General features: G+C 39.0%; 1 protein-coding gene across 1 annotated transcript in view; it reads right to left on the bottom strand.

The window, feature by feature from the left end:
- Nucleotides 1-14829, bottom strand: part of COL1A2 (collagen type I alpha 2 chain) — a 35517-nt gene extending 20688 nt beyond the window's left edge. Inside the window, exons 1-18 of the mRNA XM_016218844.2 lie at nucleotides 14592-14829; nucleotides 12092-12102; nucleotides 11480-11494; nucleotides 10806-10841; nucleotides 9573-9665; nucleotides 8180-8233; nucleotides 5249-5293; nucleotides 5080-5133; nucleotides 4935-4988; nucleotides 4565-4618; nucleotides 4105-4158; nucleotides 3549-3602; nucleotides 1732-1776; nucleotides 1377-1430; nucleotides 1232-1276; nucleotides 827-880; nucleotides 238-336; nucleotides 67-111 (exon numbers count right to left, since the gene is read on the bottom strand). Coding sequence (XP_016074330.1) covers nucleotides 67-111; nucleotides 238-336; nucleotides 827-880; nucleotides 1232-1276; nucleotides 1377-1430; nucleotides 1732-1776; nucleotides 3549-3602; nucleotides 4105-4158; nucleotides 4565-4618; nucleotides 4935-4988; nucleotides 5080-5133; nucleotides 5249-5293; nucleotides 8180-8233; nucleotides 9573-9665; nucleotides 10806-10841; nucleotides 11480-11494; nucleotides 12092-12102; nucleotides 14592-14661 — 936 coding nt within the window. The 5' untranslated portion in view covers nucleotides 14662-14829. The remainder of the gene's footprint in view (nucleotides 1-66; nucleotides 112-237; nucleotides 337-826; nucleotides 881-1231; nucleotides 1277-1376; nucleotides 1431-1731; nucleotides 1777-3548; nucleotides 3603-4104; nucleotides 4159-4564; nucleotides 4619-4934; nucleotides 4989-5079; nucleotides 5134-5248; nucleotides 5294-8179; nucleotides 8234-9572; nucleotides 9666-10805; nucleotides 10842-11479; nucleotides 11495-12091; nucleotides 12103-14591) is intronic.
- Nucleotides 14830-15118: the final 289 nt, after the last annotated feature.

Here is a 15118-nt window from a genome sequence, read left to right as displayed (position 1 = left end):
AATAGCAAATTTTATCTATTGCCCTTCCCACCACCCTCCCCACCTTCATCCCCACCATATACTCACAGCAGCACCCTTAGCACCAGCAAGGCCATTGGCTCCAGGGTTACCCTACAAAAAAAAAAAGGAAGGGAGAAAGATATCAGTTGAGAGAAATATATCTCATCTGCTTTGACTCCACATTCAGTCTTTTCCCCCGTTTTCTACTCAGTGAGGTTAATGACAGTGGTTACTTACAGGAGGTCCAACGGGGCCAGAAAGACCTGGAAGACCCACTTCACCACGGGGACCAGCAGGACCAGAAGGACCAGGGTTACCAACAGGTCCAATTTCACCCTAAAAGAGGGAGTGACACTGGGGCATTAGTGAGCAAGTAATGAAATAGCATGTCTCCATTTTTAGGACACCAAGTTTATGACATTTCTTTGGAATTGCAATCATTTCCCTTATCCTGTCTGGTACCACAAGATTTGGGTTTGGGTTCTTATTTCCCTGGCCTGGTTCTGCCATCCTGGCTACCATTGCTATCTTTACCTATCTGTCTCTCTATGGTAGGGACTCTGGTTCTCAGCTAGTCAGTCCCAACTAGTTTGGGAGTATACCCCAGAGGAGCCCCATGGAATCAGTTTCTGCGTTGCCATCTCTATCTATGCTCATAGTGCTCAAGTACAGAGATGATGTATTTCAAAGTTGGAGAGGGAAAACTGGTCATTCTGTATCCACTAAGCTACCTGTTCTGAAATTATCTATTGGAAGACACAGTCTCTGTCTTTCTCATCACAATAAAAATTTATCAAGATAATGACAGTGGTCACCAGGTTTTTACCTTGGGGCCAGGGGCACCTGGGAAGCCTGGAGGGCCAGCAGACCCAAGGGGACCCTGAAATCAAAGTAAAACATGGTAAGAAACTTCTTCCTTAAATTATCAACACAAGAACAGTGGAATATTGAAGAGCTTAAAGAGGTTTGATCTTATTTAATATTGGCAAAGAAAAGACTGACAGCTAGTCTGTCATCATTAATATCTTAGCAAAGGAAAGACATTCAAGGTACCCAAAGTAGAGTAGATTTTACTTTATATATCATTCAAAAGCCCCAGGGGTAGTACATATAATTAGAACCTTCAAAAGACCCCACTGAACACTTGGTAAGATATCTAAAATGGTGTTATTCCATAGGAATTTAACAAAGAAGATAGCTCCCATCACACACTCTTCAGTGTCAAACTTACAGCAGGACCCACAGGACCCACACTTCCATCACTTCCACGGGCACCCTAGGAAGAAAATAAAGAGAAAAAGTCAAGTGGAAAGTTAAATAGCAGTTATAGAAGATCTTTAAAAAGGATTAAAATGAACAAAAACGGAAGCACTCACAGCTGGGCCAGGGGCACCAACTCGTCCTCGCTCACCAGGCAGCCCACGGGCTCCCTAAAAGCAAAAATATTTTCAATGAAATCCAGAATGCTAATTTTTAAGAAGTCACAGGAATCATTTGCTTTGCCCAATTTCCAACATGTGCAAACATCCACTAGAAATAAATAGGTCTTATTCTCATTGCAACTAAAAGGTAATAGATTTCAATTAAGTATGCAGAAGGCTATCAAGGCTATTGGGAAAATATCAAAGAATACAATGCTGAGGGAAATATTAATTAGCAAAAACATTAATGAAGTTCCAGCTTGCAAAGAGGGAACACATTTAAATTGACAATAAAGTAGTTATTACTTACTGTTTGACCTGGAGTTCCATTTTCACCAGGGGCACCAGGTTCACCCTACATGGAAAACAATTAAGGTTTTGTTACACACACACACACACACACACACAAATAATTTTTTCTGATTGGTTAATTTTTACCCTATTATTTCCACTTCAACCATTCACATATTTTGCAACATTTCTTACACATATAGACTGTACCTTAACACATAAACTTAAAACTTTTCTAAAATATGGGTTTTTGTTTGGATAATACCATCTATCACAGTACTAGGGAGATGTGGTTGAGTGTTACCCCACTGCCTAATTTTCCCCTTGGATTTTGGATATTATTTAGACTAGGCTTATATGTTAGAAATGATGTTATAAAAAGAGACGGCGGAAGATAAATTTGCTTTCAATATTACCACATTTACCTTCTTTATTTTAACACTCAGTATCTTTATTTTTGTAAAATATACATGAAAATTTGAACTTCATAACATTCTTTGGAGCTGTCATTTACTTCCAACCCACATTCTTAAGTAAAAAGCACGGTGGTGATGATAGTGGTGGTTTAATGTGATATCGTGGCACAGGTACAAAAACTTTCCTTCAAGATGATCTGACTTAGATAGAGAAGGAATGGGGTTTGAGAGATCAGCAAAGGGCCCTTCGCTCCCAGGATTCTGTATGACGTGCCTTCTTTGGCAGCAGGAACTAGAGTGGGACTCAGGAATTCCAGCCTCGTGCTTCTAACCACTTGCTGTGACCTTGGGCAAGTCACTCACTCTCCTTAAGCCTCAGTTTCCCTCATCTGCCAAAGGAGAAAATCCCCAGAGCTTCTCGAAGGCCTTAACACTTGCTGATGCTGTGATTAGCAGTCTGAGCTATTATATTAGGCTCTAGAGAGAATGAGTGTGACCTTATCCATTTGTGTGGCAGCTGGAACGTTAGAACAGATTCTCCATATTCATGCTCCTTCCTGGTCCCGCTAGTATTCGTTACTCATTAATTTGTAATTACGTTGGTGTTCACTTTAATATCACATTAGCTCCTTAATAGAAGAGAGAACATTTTATAGTTGAAAACGCTGTCAGAGAAGAGCCTAGCCAAGAGATAACACACTTCTGAGACTATAATTACCTAATTAAAAAAATTTTGAGTGTGCATAGATAAATCGCAGGAAAGAGGTTGAAAAGTGTATTGTGACATGAATGTACCTATCTAATTAGAGCAAGGCGAAGGAGAACTGACAGTTTAAACTAACACATAGTGTCCTAATGGCTGACTTTGTGTTTATTTACTTTTATTTTGGCTGCAGAGATCAGCTGAAATTATAGGAAAAAAGGAGATGGAGGAAAAACATAATTGACATTTAATCTCAATTGTATAATAGATATTGAGTTAAATAAATATTACTAAGAACTGGCCCTTTGTCACAGAATCCCCTAGTCCCCACCATGGAGGGAATTGAAATATCGAAGAGAGCATAAGATACTCTCTAGACTATGAGTAGCTTTCAGTCAAAATATACTTTCTGGTGGCAATGGGAAATTACAATCAATTGTTTTAAAAAGAACATTTCTGACTGGCCAGCATGGCCAGCAGTTGAGCATTGACCTAGGATCCAAGAGATTGAGGTTTGATTCCCGGTCAAGGGCACATGCCCGGGTTGCGGGCTTGATCCCTCGATCCCCAGCCGGGGGCGTGCAGGAGGCAGCCGGTCAATGACTCTCTCATCATTGATGTTTCTCTCTCTCCCTCTCCCTTTTTTCCTCTCTCTGAAATCAATGAAGATGAAAAAAAACCCCAAAACCAAAAAACCATTTCTGATTTAGTATTTACCTTAATACCTGGGGCACCGGGTTGTCCCTTCAATCCATCCAGACCATTGTGTCCCTGAAAGGCAAATCTTCATTTTTAAAATGTTGTTCCATGAGAGTGCTTGGCCAAATCAAACCTCTTCTGGGTTGACTATCTCCTGGGTGAATCTTGTGACCACTTTGGTAGGATGCGGTCCCAGGGTTCCACGTCCCCGGCAAACTCCCTCCACCGCCCTAGGAAAGCTCCCTGCGTCCCAAAGGGAAGGATCTAGGACTAGATCCTCTCTTTTGTCCTTTCCATCTTTAATAATTGTATGATCCTCAGATGGTTGTAAATACCTCTTAAGCCATTTTATACAATTTTCTCTGTAGGGATCCCTGCCTCTTGGGAGCTATGAACAGAAGGAAAGAAACTTCACGCTACATTACTTTTCAGGGGTCCTTATCTCTCACTCTCTTCACTCTGGCAAGCTCTAGGACTTTGGATACAAATATGTGTCACCCAGGAGTTTAAGTATAGGTGAGATTTTTCCTAAAAATAACCAACATTTCTCTCTTAGGGAAGATAATATGCTCACCCTGATGCCCTTGAAGCCAGGAAGCCCAGGAGTTCCAGGGAAACCACGAGCACCCTTGAAAAACACACACGCAGAAGACGACAAGTAACGTTTTTGTTCCAAATAAAGAGACAATTATTTCTTCCTTCCAAAATATTTCTTATCAAAATTCAAACTTGGATTCAAAGACTAATATGTTTTTAAGCACAGAGCAGTAAATTAACTTGCTATATCTGAGTAACTAATACTGTGCTATTTGTAGAAAATACCATCTAGTTGTTTATAGTAAGCTTGTGGTGATAGATATTACATTTTTGTATTAATAAAAAACTACATATTCTTATTTGTCAGATGCCTTCAATAAGTGTTATAAGTATGCAGATATCTGTGTTGTCACTTAGACTGATTTTAGTTTTAGCAACTCTCTCATATGTGAGATGCCTCTGATGTTTGGACTATATACTGTTGCAAAAAGTCTTACCTGTGGTCCAACAACTCCTCTCTCACCAGGTCGTCCGGGTTTTCCAGGGTGACCCTAAAACACGAAAGCCTCGTAGGGTTAACCTTTCCTTGGTAAACTACCAGATGAAAGTGGGGCATCTTGGTTTTCACAGTAGGGGAAAATGGCATCACAGATAAACGTGCATCCAAATATATATTCAATTAACAATTATATGATCTTAGATACAACCCAATTAATTAATATTGCATTCAAATACCGTTTTCCATATGGGGCCGGCTATGTTGGGCGTATTCGGCTCTTGGCAGAATACTTAATTTGAATCTAGACATGGTCGTCGAGGCGGGAGGGTTTCAATGGCACTTGGAAACGCTTAACGGTAAATACTTACGTCCTCGCCAGCCTTGCCAGGGGGGCCAGGGGGACCACGAGCACCCGCAGGACCCTAGAGAATGGGAGGGCCGTCGCTGTGTTAAGGACATATTAATACGTTTCTTGAAAAAATTATTTATCGCAAAGGGGGAGAGTGTACTCACAGTCTGACCAGGTTCACCAGGCTCGCCAGCAGGTCCTTGGAAACCTTGAGGGCCCTAAGAGAAAACGACACGTCATGCTCCAAGCCTGGATTGAACTCTCTCTCTTTACACAGAGCTTTTGACAGAAGAGCTTTCTTTTTTTCTTTTTACGCAAGCCTTTGGTACTTACAGGAGCTCCAGCTGCACCAGGAGGGCCTCTGGGTCCCATCAAACCCTGTAAATAAGGCAGAGGCAGTCAGCGCTGACAGTTGTCGCGGCCTTGGCTGGGGTAGACCCAGCTCAGCAGCGCCGCACGCGCTCTGCGGCGGGCGCGGAACAGAACTGTCCTGGTTTTATTTCACAGTTGTCCTTCCCAAAGGAAGCATCTAAGGGACAAGTCTCCTCCACCGTTACTCTGCTTCTGCCTTTCCTTTCTCACTAACCCAAGCCAGCCGAACCCAATGCGGATCCGATGGGGTGGCCACAGGGCCCTTAAAGCTGTGCACGGCGGCCACACGGAGACTGCGGGAATGCATGCAGCGCGTCAGTCTTGCACGGTGCAGAATGCACGACCGCCTCCCGTGCGGCTGAGAAAGCATTTCCTTCTGGGTTCCTTTGATCGTATGTCACCTCCCCATGTCATCCTCAGCTAAGAAAGAGATATTCTTGCTGCCCCAGGGGCATAAATTGAAAAGCATAAAAAAGTCCTTCTTAACGATGAGAGGGAGGTTTGCTACAACCTCAGAGCGCCTTGAAGGGCTGCTGGTGACAGATGAAAATGCCAAACTAGAGTGGCTGTAATGAGGAGTAAAGGAAAAGTAAAATATTATTGCAGCATCCTACTGGAAGCGTCTATTGTATAATATTATTGTTGAAAATATGGCCCGAATGAAAGCTGATGGTTCTCCCGTTCATTCTTTATTCTGCAGCACAGAAGTAGAGTGAAACAGAGTGTTACTAGCGTGCAGGCCCCATCTCCGTTCCTGACTCCCCTTGGCGGTAATCAATGCCTGCGCGAGCTCTTCTGTAGGGGCCCATTCCTCTAGTGCTGAAAATATCACACAGACAAGTCTCAGGTAATTTGTTCATGACACATGGGGACTCGGCTGTCATGTCGGCCCCGCTGTATTAAGGCCCACAGTGAAATAATATGAATTTTATGAAAAGGCACATCATCTTAATTATAAGAATTATTTATTTGGTTCTGGAAATTGTGTCGACATTAAAAGAAACTGTCACTTTTCAATCCAAATATCTGTTTAGGTAGACATTAAAAAATAATTTTCTTTGACGGCATGAATTTTTAATTATATTTATTCATTTTTCCGTGTATTTGCAACAATTTCATTTACATAAAAAGGAGTTTATTTTGTGGAGGCTGTGGGACAGACAATGATTACTCATTAATTTGGGGAAGAACCCTGTGGGGTTTTATAGTTATTGATTTCCCAACATGGAAAATTATTTTAATACTTTATTGCTGCCTATATTTCCTATTTGTGAAACACATATCTGTTGATTACATATGTCTGTGAATGGGTGTGGATGTGCAAGCTGAAATTATATTTTATTGATATTTAAAAGTAAAGCACTCTGCTTTATGCCCCCAGAGAGGCGTTCCAAAGTCAGAAGAACCTGAAATCCATATTAATTTTCTGAGCTTATGTAGTTTTTTTTTTTATTTTTTTTTATTAGTGCTTTATTTCACCCCTGCTCCCCTCTTGAAATATAGGTACTACTTTAAAACTGACTAATGTCCAGCACTAGCTGAAATGGCTAATTTCAAACATCTAATATAAACAAAGCCAAAAGAAAATCTCTAATTCTTCATTTACTACATGAATGTTTTAAATTACCAGGAAAAGTCAGGAAATTGCAAATCATCAATTAAAGGCACATTACTTTCAAGTGAGAGTTTTAATTTACAGAAAATATTATCTTGCCCTTATAGTGTATTAATTTATTGTGGACCATTAACTCCAACCAAACATCTTCTTTTGAAGATAGAGCACTGAATACATTGTCCAGGTAAAATTTATTTTTCAAAGACCATGTTAGCTCTGGGCAGATAAATACCTTTGTTTGGAAACAATTAATTAAAATCACTAAACTGTATGTGTGCATTAAACTGTAGTGTTTAATCAACTTAATGTTTTTACTCCAACATATTTTCCCTCTATTTTATACATACTAGTATATATTTGCATGCTTATATCAGTTTTTTCCCCCTTAACTCTTCTCACTAATGCTTGTTAAAAGTTCACTTGTTAAAGATAGGCCATCGTTGAAATAATCATATAGGAAACTTTTCTAAATATCACTCAAATTATAAGATATATTGATGAATATTTGTGCTGAGTGATGTAAGTGCTAAATTTTACTCACATTCTCTCTTATATCTATTTGTAATTAATAGAGTGAAAAAATAATTATCACACTGAAAAAAAACATTTCCTACATTTCCAACTCCTTGAGGGAGGGTGAGAATCTATCATATTTACTATTATATCCCCAATGCATACTACAGTTTGGGATTCATCGAAGGCCTGATAAATATTTGTTGAATAAATTAATGTTTTATTCAAGTACTAGAGGCAAGAGGCCATCCAATATCAGGCATCTTGTCTGGCTGTTAGTCCTAGCCTATCATTAGCCACATTCATGACCTTGGGAAATGGCTTAACTCTTTAGTTATAAAACAAATGGTCTGGACTAGAACTTGCTGATCCTTTCCAACAAGTTTACAGAACTTAATACTTCTGTGTCTTTAAGGGTTGCTTAAAATTCTAAACAATGTTAGAAGATATAAAAAAATTAATCAGAGTGATCACTCTTTTGAATTAAATTGCTTTACTTGAGTTTTGATTACTGTGTCCACAGATTATTTCTTGGGTGTACATACCTGATTTATCCTAAGGAGGCATGTTAGTAGAGAAAATTGAACCCCCTTAAACTAGGATTAGATTTTTATAAATTTGAATACAAAAAGTTGCTGCTTTTATCTGATCTAAGGATTGAGTTCTAATCTAAGTAGCTAAATAAATGGTAATGTGAAATTTAACATAAAAGAAATTCTCTATTCAGTATTTTTTTTGGCTAAGATACAAAGAGATAAGCATACCATTGGTCCAGGGCCAAGTCCAACTCCTTTTCCATCATATTGGGCAGCAAAGTTCTAGAGGGGGGGAAAAAACATAAATATATATTAAACATAAGCACACACACACACACACACACACATATATATATATATATATATATATATATATATATATATATATATATGTATATATATATAATAATTACCAGCATGTAGTTCACTTTCTTATTCTACTTGTAAAGGTTTTTCTGTTGTTCTTTAAAAGAGTGCAATGTTTTGGATATAATTATTAGTTTAGAATTCCATATCAACCTAAGCTCCTAAAAAGTCAGGGAAATAGAAGTTAAAAATTTAGTCCATAGCTAGCGTGAAGTGGGGAGCTTCCCTACCTTGTTTCTCTAAGCCTTTTCTGCCCTGTTAATCCTTGCTCTCCACTCCCACCATCAGCCTCTACACTGAGGAAGGGGAATTTTCTAAACTTTCAAAGTCACTGAAGGCCCCCGATAAATTAAACAGAGATCAACTTTGCATTTCCACCTGTTGCCCCACTCCTCCAAAACTACACAAAATGACTATGAGACCTTTTTCTTGCTGGAGTTTCAAAAAAGATATAAAGAGTTTTCAAGTTTAGAAGAAAATTAAATTAAAATGCCCTTTAGAAGATTATACTCTTTAAAAATAGTTCACAGTAATAACTTTACTGTTAAAGATCTCTCTTATAGTGGTAGATCTATTAACGAAGGTGCTTTTGAATGCACTAGGTAGATAAGACATCATAATAAGATCTTTGGGGGAGAAAGGTCTTATTTTACTGGCATACAGTTGAGTATTGGAATCAGGTTTCTGATTCATGGTGCTAACCAATTAAGCAAATATGTTTTCTTTCCTGCAGTGAGGCCATTTGGCACTCATGCCATTGTTAAAGACATAAAGCTAAAAGAAGATATTAATGAAAAAGGGAAATGTACTTTTCTCAAATTAGTTTCAAGCAAATTAAAACTAAACTGCTTGAATGTTGGTTCAGCAGACTTCAAGCCAAGGAGAACAAAAAGAGGAGAATGTTTGTGAAATTGCTGAAGAGCAAGGATCTCAGTTATAATTCAACCTAATCAAACCCTTTAATAATGCAACACCTCTTATTTGTGCCCTACTGATAAAAGATATTAAATTCTCAAATTAAATAATGGTCGTGAGGGCTGCAGCTACCTTCCGTGCACACAAAGAACAGTCCTGTAGTCGGCAAGAGCTCACAAAGAGAACGGGCAAAGCAGTCTTGAAAGAAATGAAATAAAATCTACTAATATCCACATAGCAAACTTAACTGCTAAAAATAAGTTCCACAATAAGCCTCCCTCCAATAGAGGTATAAGAAACTGAAGTTAGTTAAAAGTTAACAATACTTAAGACACCTTACCCCGCCAAGACCAGGGGGCCCAGGAGGGCCAGGGGGCCCAGGAGGGCCTGGGATACCATCGTCACCATCTTTGCCTGGTGGGCCTGGTGGACCCTGTTATGTAAAAAGTGAATTAGGTTGGGATTAGACAGACCCCATCGGAACTTATACATAAAAAAGGATACCTAAGAATCCATGTGGTAAGATCAGTTGTTCAGACAATTCAATGTGCAAGTGGTGTGGAAATTTAATATGCCATATTTGTCACTGATTAAAATCGACTTAGGACATGCGTCTACTTTAGAAGGAGGTTTAATAACTGACATATGAAGAAGACACAAGACAGGGTAGTTCTTTCATGAAAAGGAATATTTTGGCCATTGAATATTAATTCATAATGGAGCTCTAGTATTCGAATAAAGATAGAGATTATAGCTAAAATGTATGATTCTATAAACTTCATATGGCTAACAGTGCACATATGATGAGCTATGTATATTGATGGTCAGTTTCTGACTGCGATGAACTTGTTCCATTCTTTTGGTAGGTTATATGTGAATAGTAGATTAATCAATATGATAATTAAAGAAATTTTATCACAGGGTAGAAAATCCTGCAGATTTCCTACTATTCACACTACTTACATCATTAAAGTAATTTACTGGCATAATGCTACCCCTAATTGATCATTTGAGTGGAATACATTTGTCTGCACTTCCAGTAGATATAAGATACAGGTATTTATGTATTGGCAAAGGCGTCATATAATGTAAAGCCACATATTCCAAATAAGCATAACAGGGAGAGCTAAGCATACTATGAATAAAATGTAAGCTTAATTTGCACATTTATGACAGGTTGACTCTACTTCACTATGATCCACAGGCTACGTAAGACATCTCACTTGAAAAGCAAACTAATGCATTAAGGAGATAAGGGCTGTGGTGGCAGGTAGATCCATTTCCATTATGTATGTGTTGCACAGGTCAACTAAAAACACAGACAGATAGACTATGCAAGGAACATGCTGTCTGTAATAGATTTGCTTTTCTGAAGGATAATCTTATCCTGAAAAGAATATTGATTATATATAATAATGCTCATTTGCCTCTTCTGCAGGGCATTATCTGCTTAAAAGGTGATACAATTATTTGGATATATAATATTCCTATAAATTGTCAGTCCCTGGTAGTTTCTAATATGTAATTATTCAGTTATGGGCCAAAGCCTTTTAATAGTTCAAAAGTTACATACCCTTTCTCCACGTGGTCCTCTATCTCCACTTGGGCCCTACAAGAAAGATACAAACAGCACAAGTCTAAATGCCTAAGCAATGTCCAGTGAACAAGAAAAGCCATTGTGATAAAAATTAGTCGCTGAGACTGATCTAACTACAATGTTATTATATAATAGCTATACAAATAGCACAGTACAATAGATAAGAATATAGTGTTTTTATTATAATTACAGGTAATATTTTAAATAGGGAGATTGGAGACTATAGTCTCCAGTCATTAGGCTAACATTGTAACTACTATTTTTAGAAAGATGATGCTTATGGATAAAATTATCATTTTGTTACATCATTAACAGCATATTTATATAGTCAAAGCCCTTTAAAATAAACTTTCATTTATTACCTATAATTAACATACTAGTCATTTCACCTCCAGAATAAAAATGAGATTTTTTTTTTCTTTAGTATGTAGATCACCACTTTGTATAATATAAGTGGAATTAGAGATGATTCTGGAAGATAAAACTTTATCTTAAACATCAAAGTTACTTAATCTTATGGTTTAGCTAATGCTTACTTATGTGGGCAAATCTTGACAAAGTATTTTCTTCTATAGTCTACTATAAATTTAGTAGAATTAAAAGTTATCACTGATCATTTCAGGTATGACAGAGAAGTAGTAGACTCTTACCTTTCTTGCAGTTTCCTAGAAAAGAAGAAGATTATTATGAGAAAAATTGTATACATGTCTTTTAAAACGAGTCTCATTTTCTTGTGGTATACAAATATAGTTATGGAGCATATATATTGTGCATTACTATTATTTTGAAATTTCAAAGTACAACTTTAAATTTTATAAATAAATAAAATATGTACAGAACTGAAATATATACTTATCTGTAATTATGCCTCAAATTCAATTCACGAGCTAATTGAATTCTTATGAATTTGTTCATAATATTCCTGCAAATTATTCCAGGGGAATGAAGAGATTCTCTAGCTGTGAGATCTTCTGCCTTGTAGTAGCTGATGCTAAAACCCAAACTTCCACTGGATTATTTACTCTCTGTTTCTTATGGGTTCTTATGAGATTGGTCTTATTCAGTAGCCCCACCCACTTTAGAAATTGGGGTGGGTACTTTCTAAGGCAGCCAGAAAGGTTTGACTACATAACTCTTGATGATTTTTTTGGGAATCCAGTTTGGTCAATACCAATGCGGCCTCCCCTTCCTTCTCCAAAGAGGAAATTACTGTGGCTGAAGCAAACTATTAAAAAACAAATTCTCAAAATAATTTTACTTACCTCTGTTAAAGCTGTAGAAGAAAGGGGAAAATAGGAAAGAATTATTAGTATTATTTCATTGACCAATAGCAATGATTACCAAATAGATGTATTAGTCTATAAAATTAACTTACCTAATTGAAGAACCAATTGTATATTTTATTAAGGATATTCTAATGACTTGGAAATTGTGCAGATCAAAAGTATGGCAGGGATCAGCAAGGTGATTTGCATGCAATATTTAACATGTAACTATTTTGAATTAGTTAATTATTTACTATTTTATACATCTGTGAAATATTAGTGTGTCTGAAAGATATTTCTAATGCTTAGTAATTAAGCTGGTAAATTTCACAGGTAGCAAGACCAGTAGGTTGGTGAAATAATTTATGGTTTAGATAATTTTTGGCATGTAAAAATATAAAAAAGGGAAAATTTAGGAAGGTATGTTACCTAAAGTGGACTTTGGTTTTTATAAAACATTAAAGCCACTTAGTACTTTGCTGAGTTTGTACCAATCTTAATGTTCTTTTTCAAAAAGTCTAACTGGCATATTAGTCACTATGAAAATGGATTCACTCAGAATCTGAAATTTTGCTTTAAATTGGTTCACCTAAATAATAGGTAAGTTAATTTGACCAATATGTATTACATTTTCCCCTTAGAAATGGAAAAAACTGTGGATTAAAAATCTTGAAAAATAACAGGGCAAATACACTAAAGTAATATGCCCTCCTTAGCCATAATTGCTGTAAGTCCTTAAGACTGAATTCCTCTCCTATGGTAGAAAAATTATAGGTTAACACAGGATATAAGTGTGGCCAAGTTGGCAATAAGATGAATCTCCCCTAAAAATTGCTTTAACTAGGTGGCCAAGAAGTGTGTCATTTGGAGTGAAAACATCTGTTGCAATAGTCACAGTTCAGGAGGGTGGACCCCATCCAGCACTGACATTTAAGGGCAATTTATAAAAATTACTTTTAAATTAGGAAAATGATATGTTTACTTCATTTGGTCCATCAGCAGGAAGAATAATTATGCCTGGACTTGATTAATGGAAGTCCTCATGATTTTGGAAATTTGACTTCTCATTACTCAGACTGAGCCATTTTAAAGAATGTGTATTTGGTAACATTCACCCCAGACCGAGGCTGGCTGTGGATCAGAAGGTGAGCTGCCTTTTGTACCTTCAAACTTCCCTAGGTCTGTTTTCATCTTTTCTCCAGGAGCCAGCTCTTTCCTCCCACTCTCAGATCTCATTAAAAAAAAAAGAACTTGGTAATGTGAATTTGTTAACGCAATTACTCCTTAGTATCCATAGTATGCAAACTAAAAGTGCATGAAGGGAGAAAACACACAGAGGAAATGCATCGGTAATGATGCAATTGTAGACGTTGTGGCCTGTGGGTGGAGCAAACTTTTCAGAGTGTTGGGTGTGGCCAGGCACCCCTCAAACTCCATCAAGTCACTATCTTTGTCTGGTAATTAGGCAGCCATTTTCGAGACAAAAGCGGACTGCTTTTCTTCACTCTCTCTTGACCAGGAGGTCTGAACTAAAACCTACAGCTGGAAAGTGGCCTTTGGGTGATCTAATCTCTACTCTGCATTTTAGAAAAGGCTCAGTTTGATTTGCCCAAGGTCACATAGTAAATTTGTGGCAAACCCATGGGAAAAAAACCCCTAGTCTCTTGAGTCTCAGATCAGTGTCGATGTTTCCCAACTTGCTGTGTTCAGAATGTCTGCATGTGGTTGGAAATAGATTGAAGAGGTAACTCTGAGGGGCTCAACAAAAGGCACAGCAGATTTTGGCTAAATAAAGTTACCATTTCCATGACCAGATGATGAATTGAGAAGCTAATATTACTTTTCAGAATGTGTCCATTCCAAGTGGCATCTATTTTCCTCCCCAGAATACACCGACTAGCTATTGGGAAAGGCAGATAACCTCTCTGTAAGAGCCTGAGAGTCTCCCATTAGCTTAAGGCCTGGTCCCCTGCACTTTCACGGTCCTCCCTCCAGAGGGCGCATCATCATCATCATCATCATCATCATCATCATCATCATCATCATCACCACCACCATCCAGACAAGTCTTAAAACACCCAGAAAAGCCCTTAGGGGGTGAGTTTTATATCAGTAAATCAGAGGGTTTTCTAAAGTAGGCCTCAGGTTTTAGGAGGCGGGCTTCAGCGCCGTGACGGGGCCTGTGCGGGCCTTGGCTGCCTTCATCACATCATTGTTAACAGCCCACGGGAGGGAAGAGACCTGTTCCCTTAGGGCTTCACCAACCGCAGGCCCTAGATCCAGCGAACAGTCTCACTCTGGGTTCAGAGAAAAGCTCCCTGGCTTTTGGCGAGTGGGGCCTTTTCTGTTTTCATTGCTAAGATAAGTTACACGTTTCTCACACGCCAGGGCGCCTTCCCTCCAAGCTGCGCCTCCAGCTCAGCTTCGGCTCTTTCCTTTCTGCCCGACCGTCGAAACTCTCTCTCCCCCCTGCCCCAAACAAGCCGAAGGCACTTACATTGGCATGTTGCTAGGCACGAAATTACTGCAAGCAGCAACAAAGTCCGCGTGTCCACAAAGCTGAGCATGTCTACCGCTTAGACATGCAGACTCCTTGTGTCGCAGAGCCCCTGGGTCACCGGCGGAGGTATCACCTGGCGGGCGCGGGCATGCAGTCGTGGCCGGCACCTCCGACTGAGCCCAAACCTCCTGCAGCCTGGGTGCTAAAATAATAAAGCCCGGATCTGCCCTATTTATACGGCCAAAGTTTCCCTAGCCCGAGGGTGCCTCCAAAAGCGCTTCCACCAATGGGAAGGCTGGGGCTGGGGGCCCGGGCAGCGCGGCTGGGAGGAGACTGCGGGGGCGCAGAGGCGGGAGCGAGGGGGGAGGGACGTGGCCACGGGGCTGGCTTCTTAAATTGGTTCCATTCTTTTGAGGACGTGGACACTTTTGAGGCTTTCAAGGGGAAACTCTGACTCGCTGTCTGCATGCCTCCGCCCTCCCCCTCCCCTCCCCCCGCCCTCCCCGCCCTTTCCAAGTTTGGAA

This window comes from Miniopterus natalensis, chromosome 10 (assembly GCF_054644295.1).
Source record: "Miniopterus natalensis isolate mMinNat1 chromosome 10, mMinNat1.hap1, whole genome shotgun sequence".
NCBI classification, from domain to species: domain Eukaryota; kingdom Metazoa; phylum Chordata; class Mammalia; order Chiroptera; family Miniopteridae; genus Miniopterus; species Miniopterus natalensis.
The sequence above is the reverse complement of the archived record's forward strand: the minus strand, read 5'-3'. Positions and strand labels throughout refer to the sequence as shown.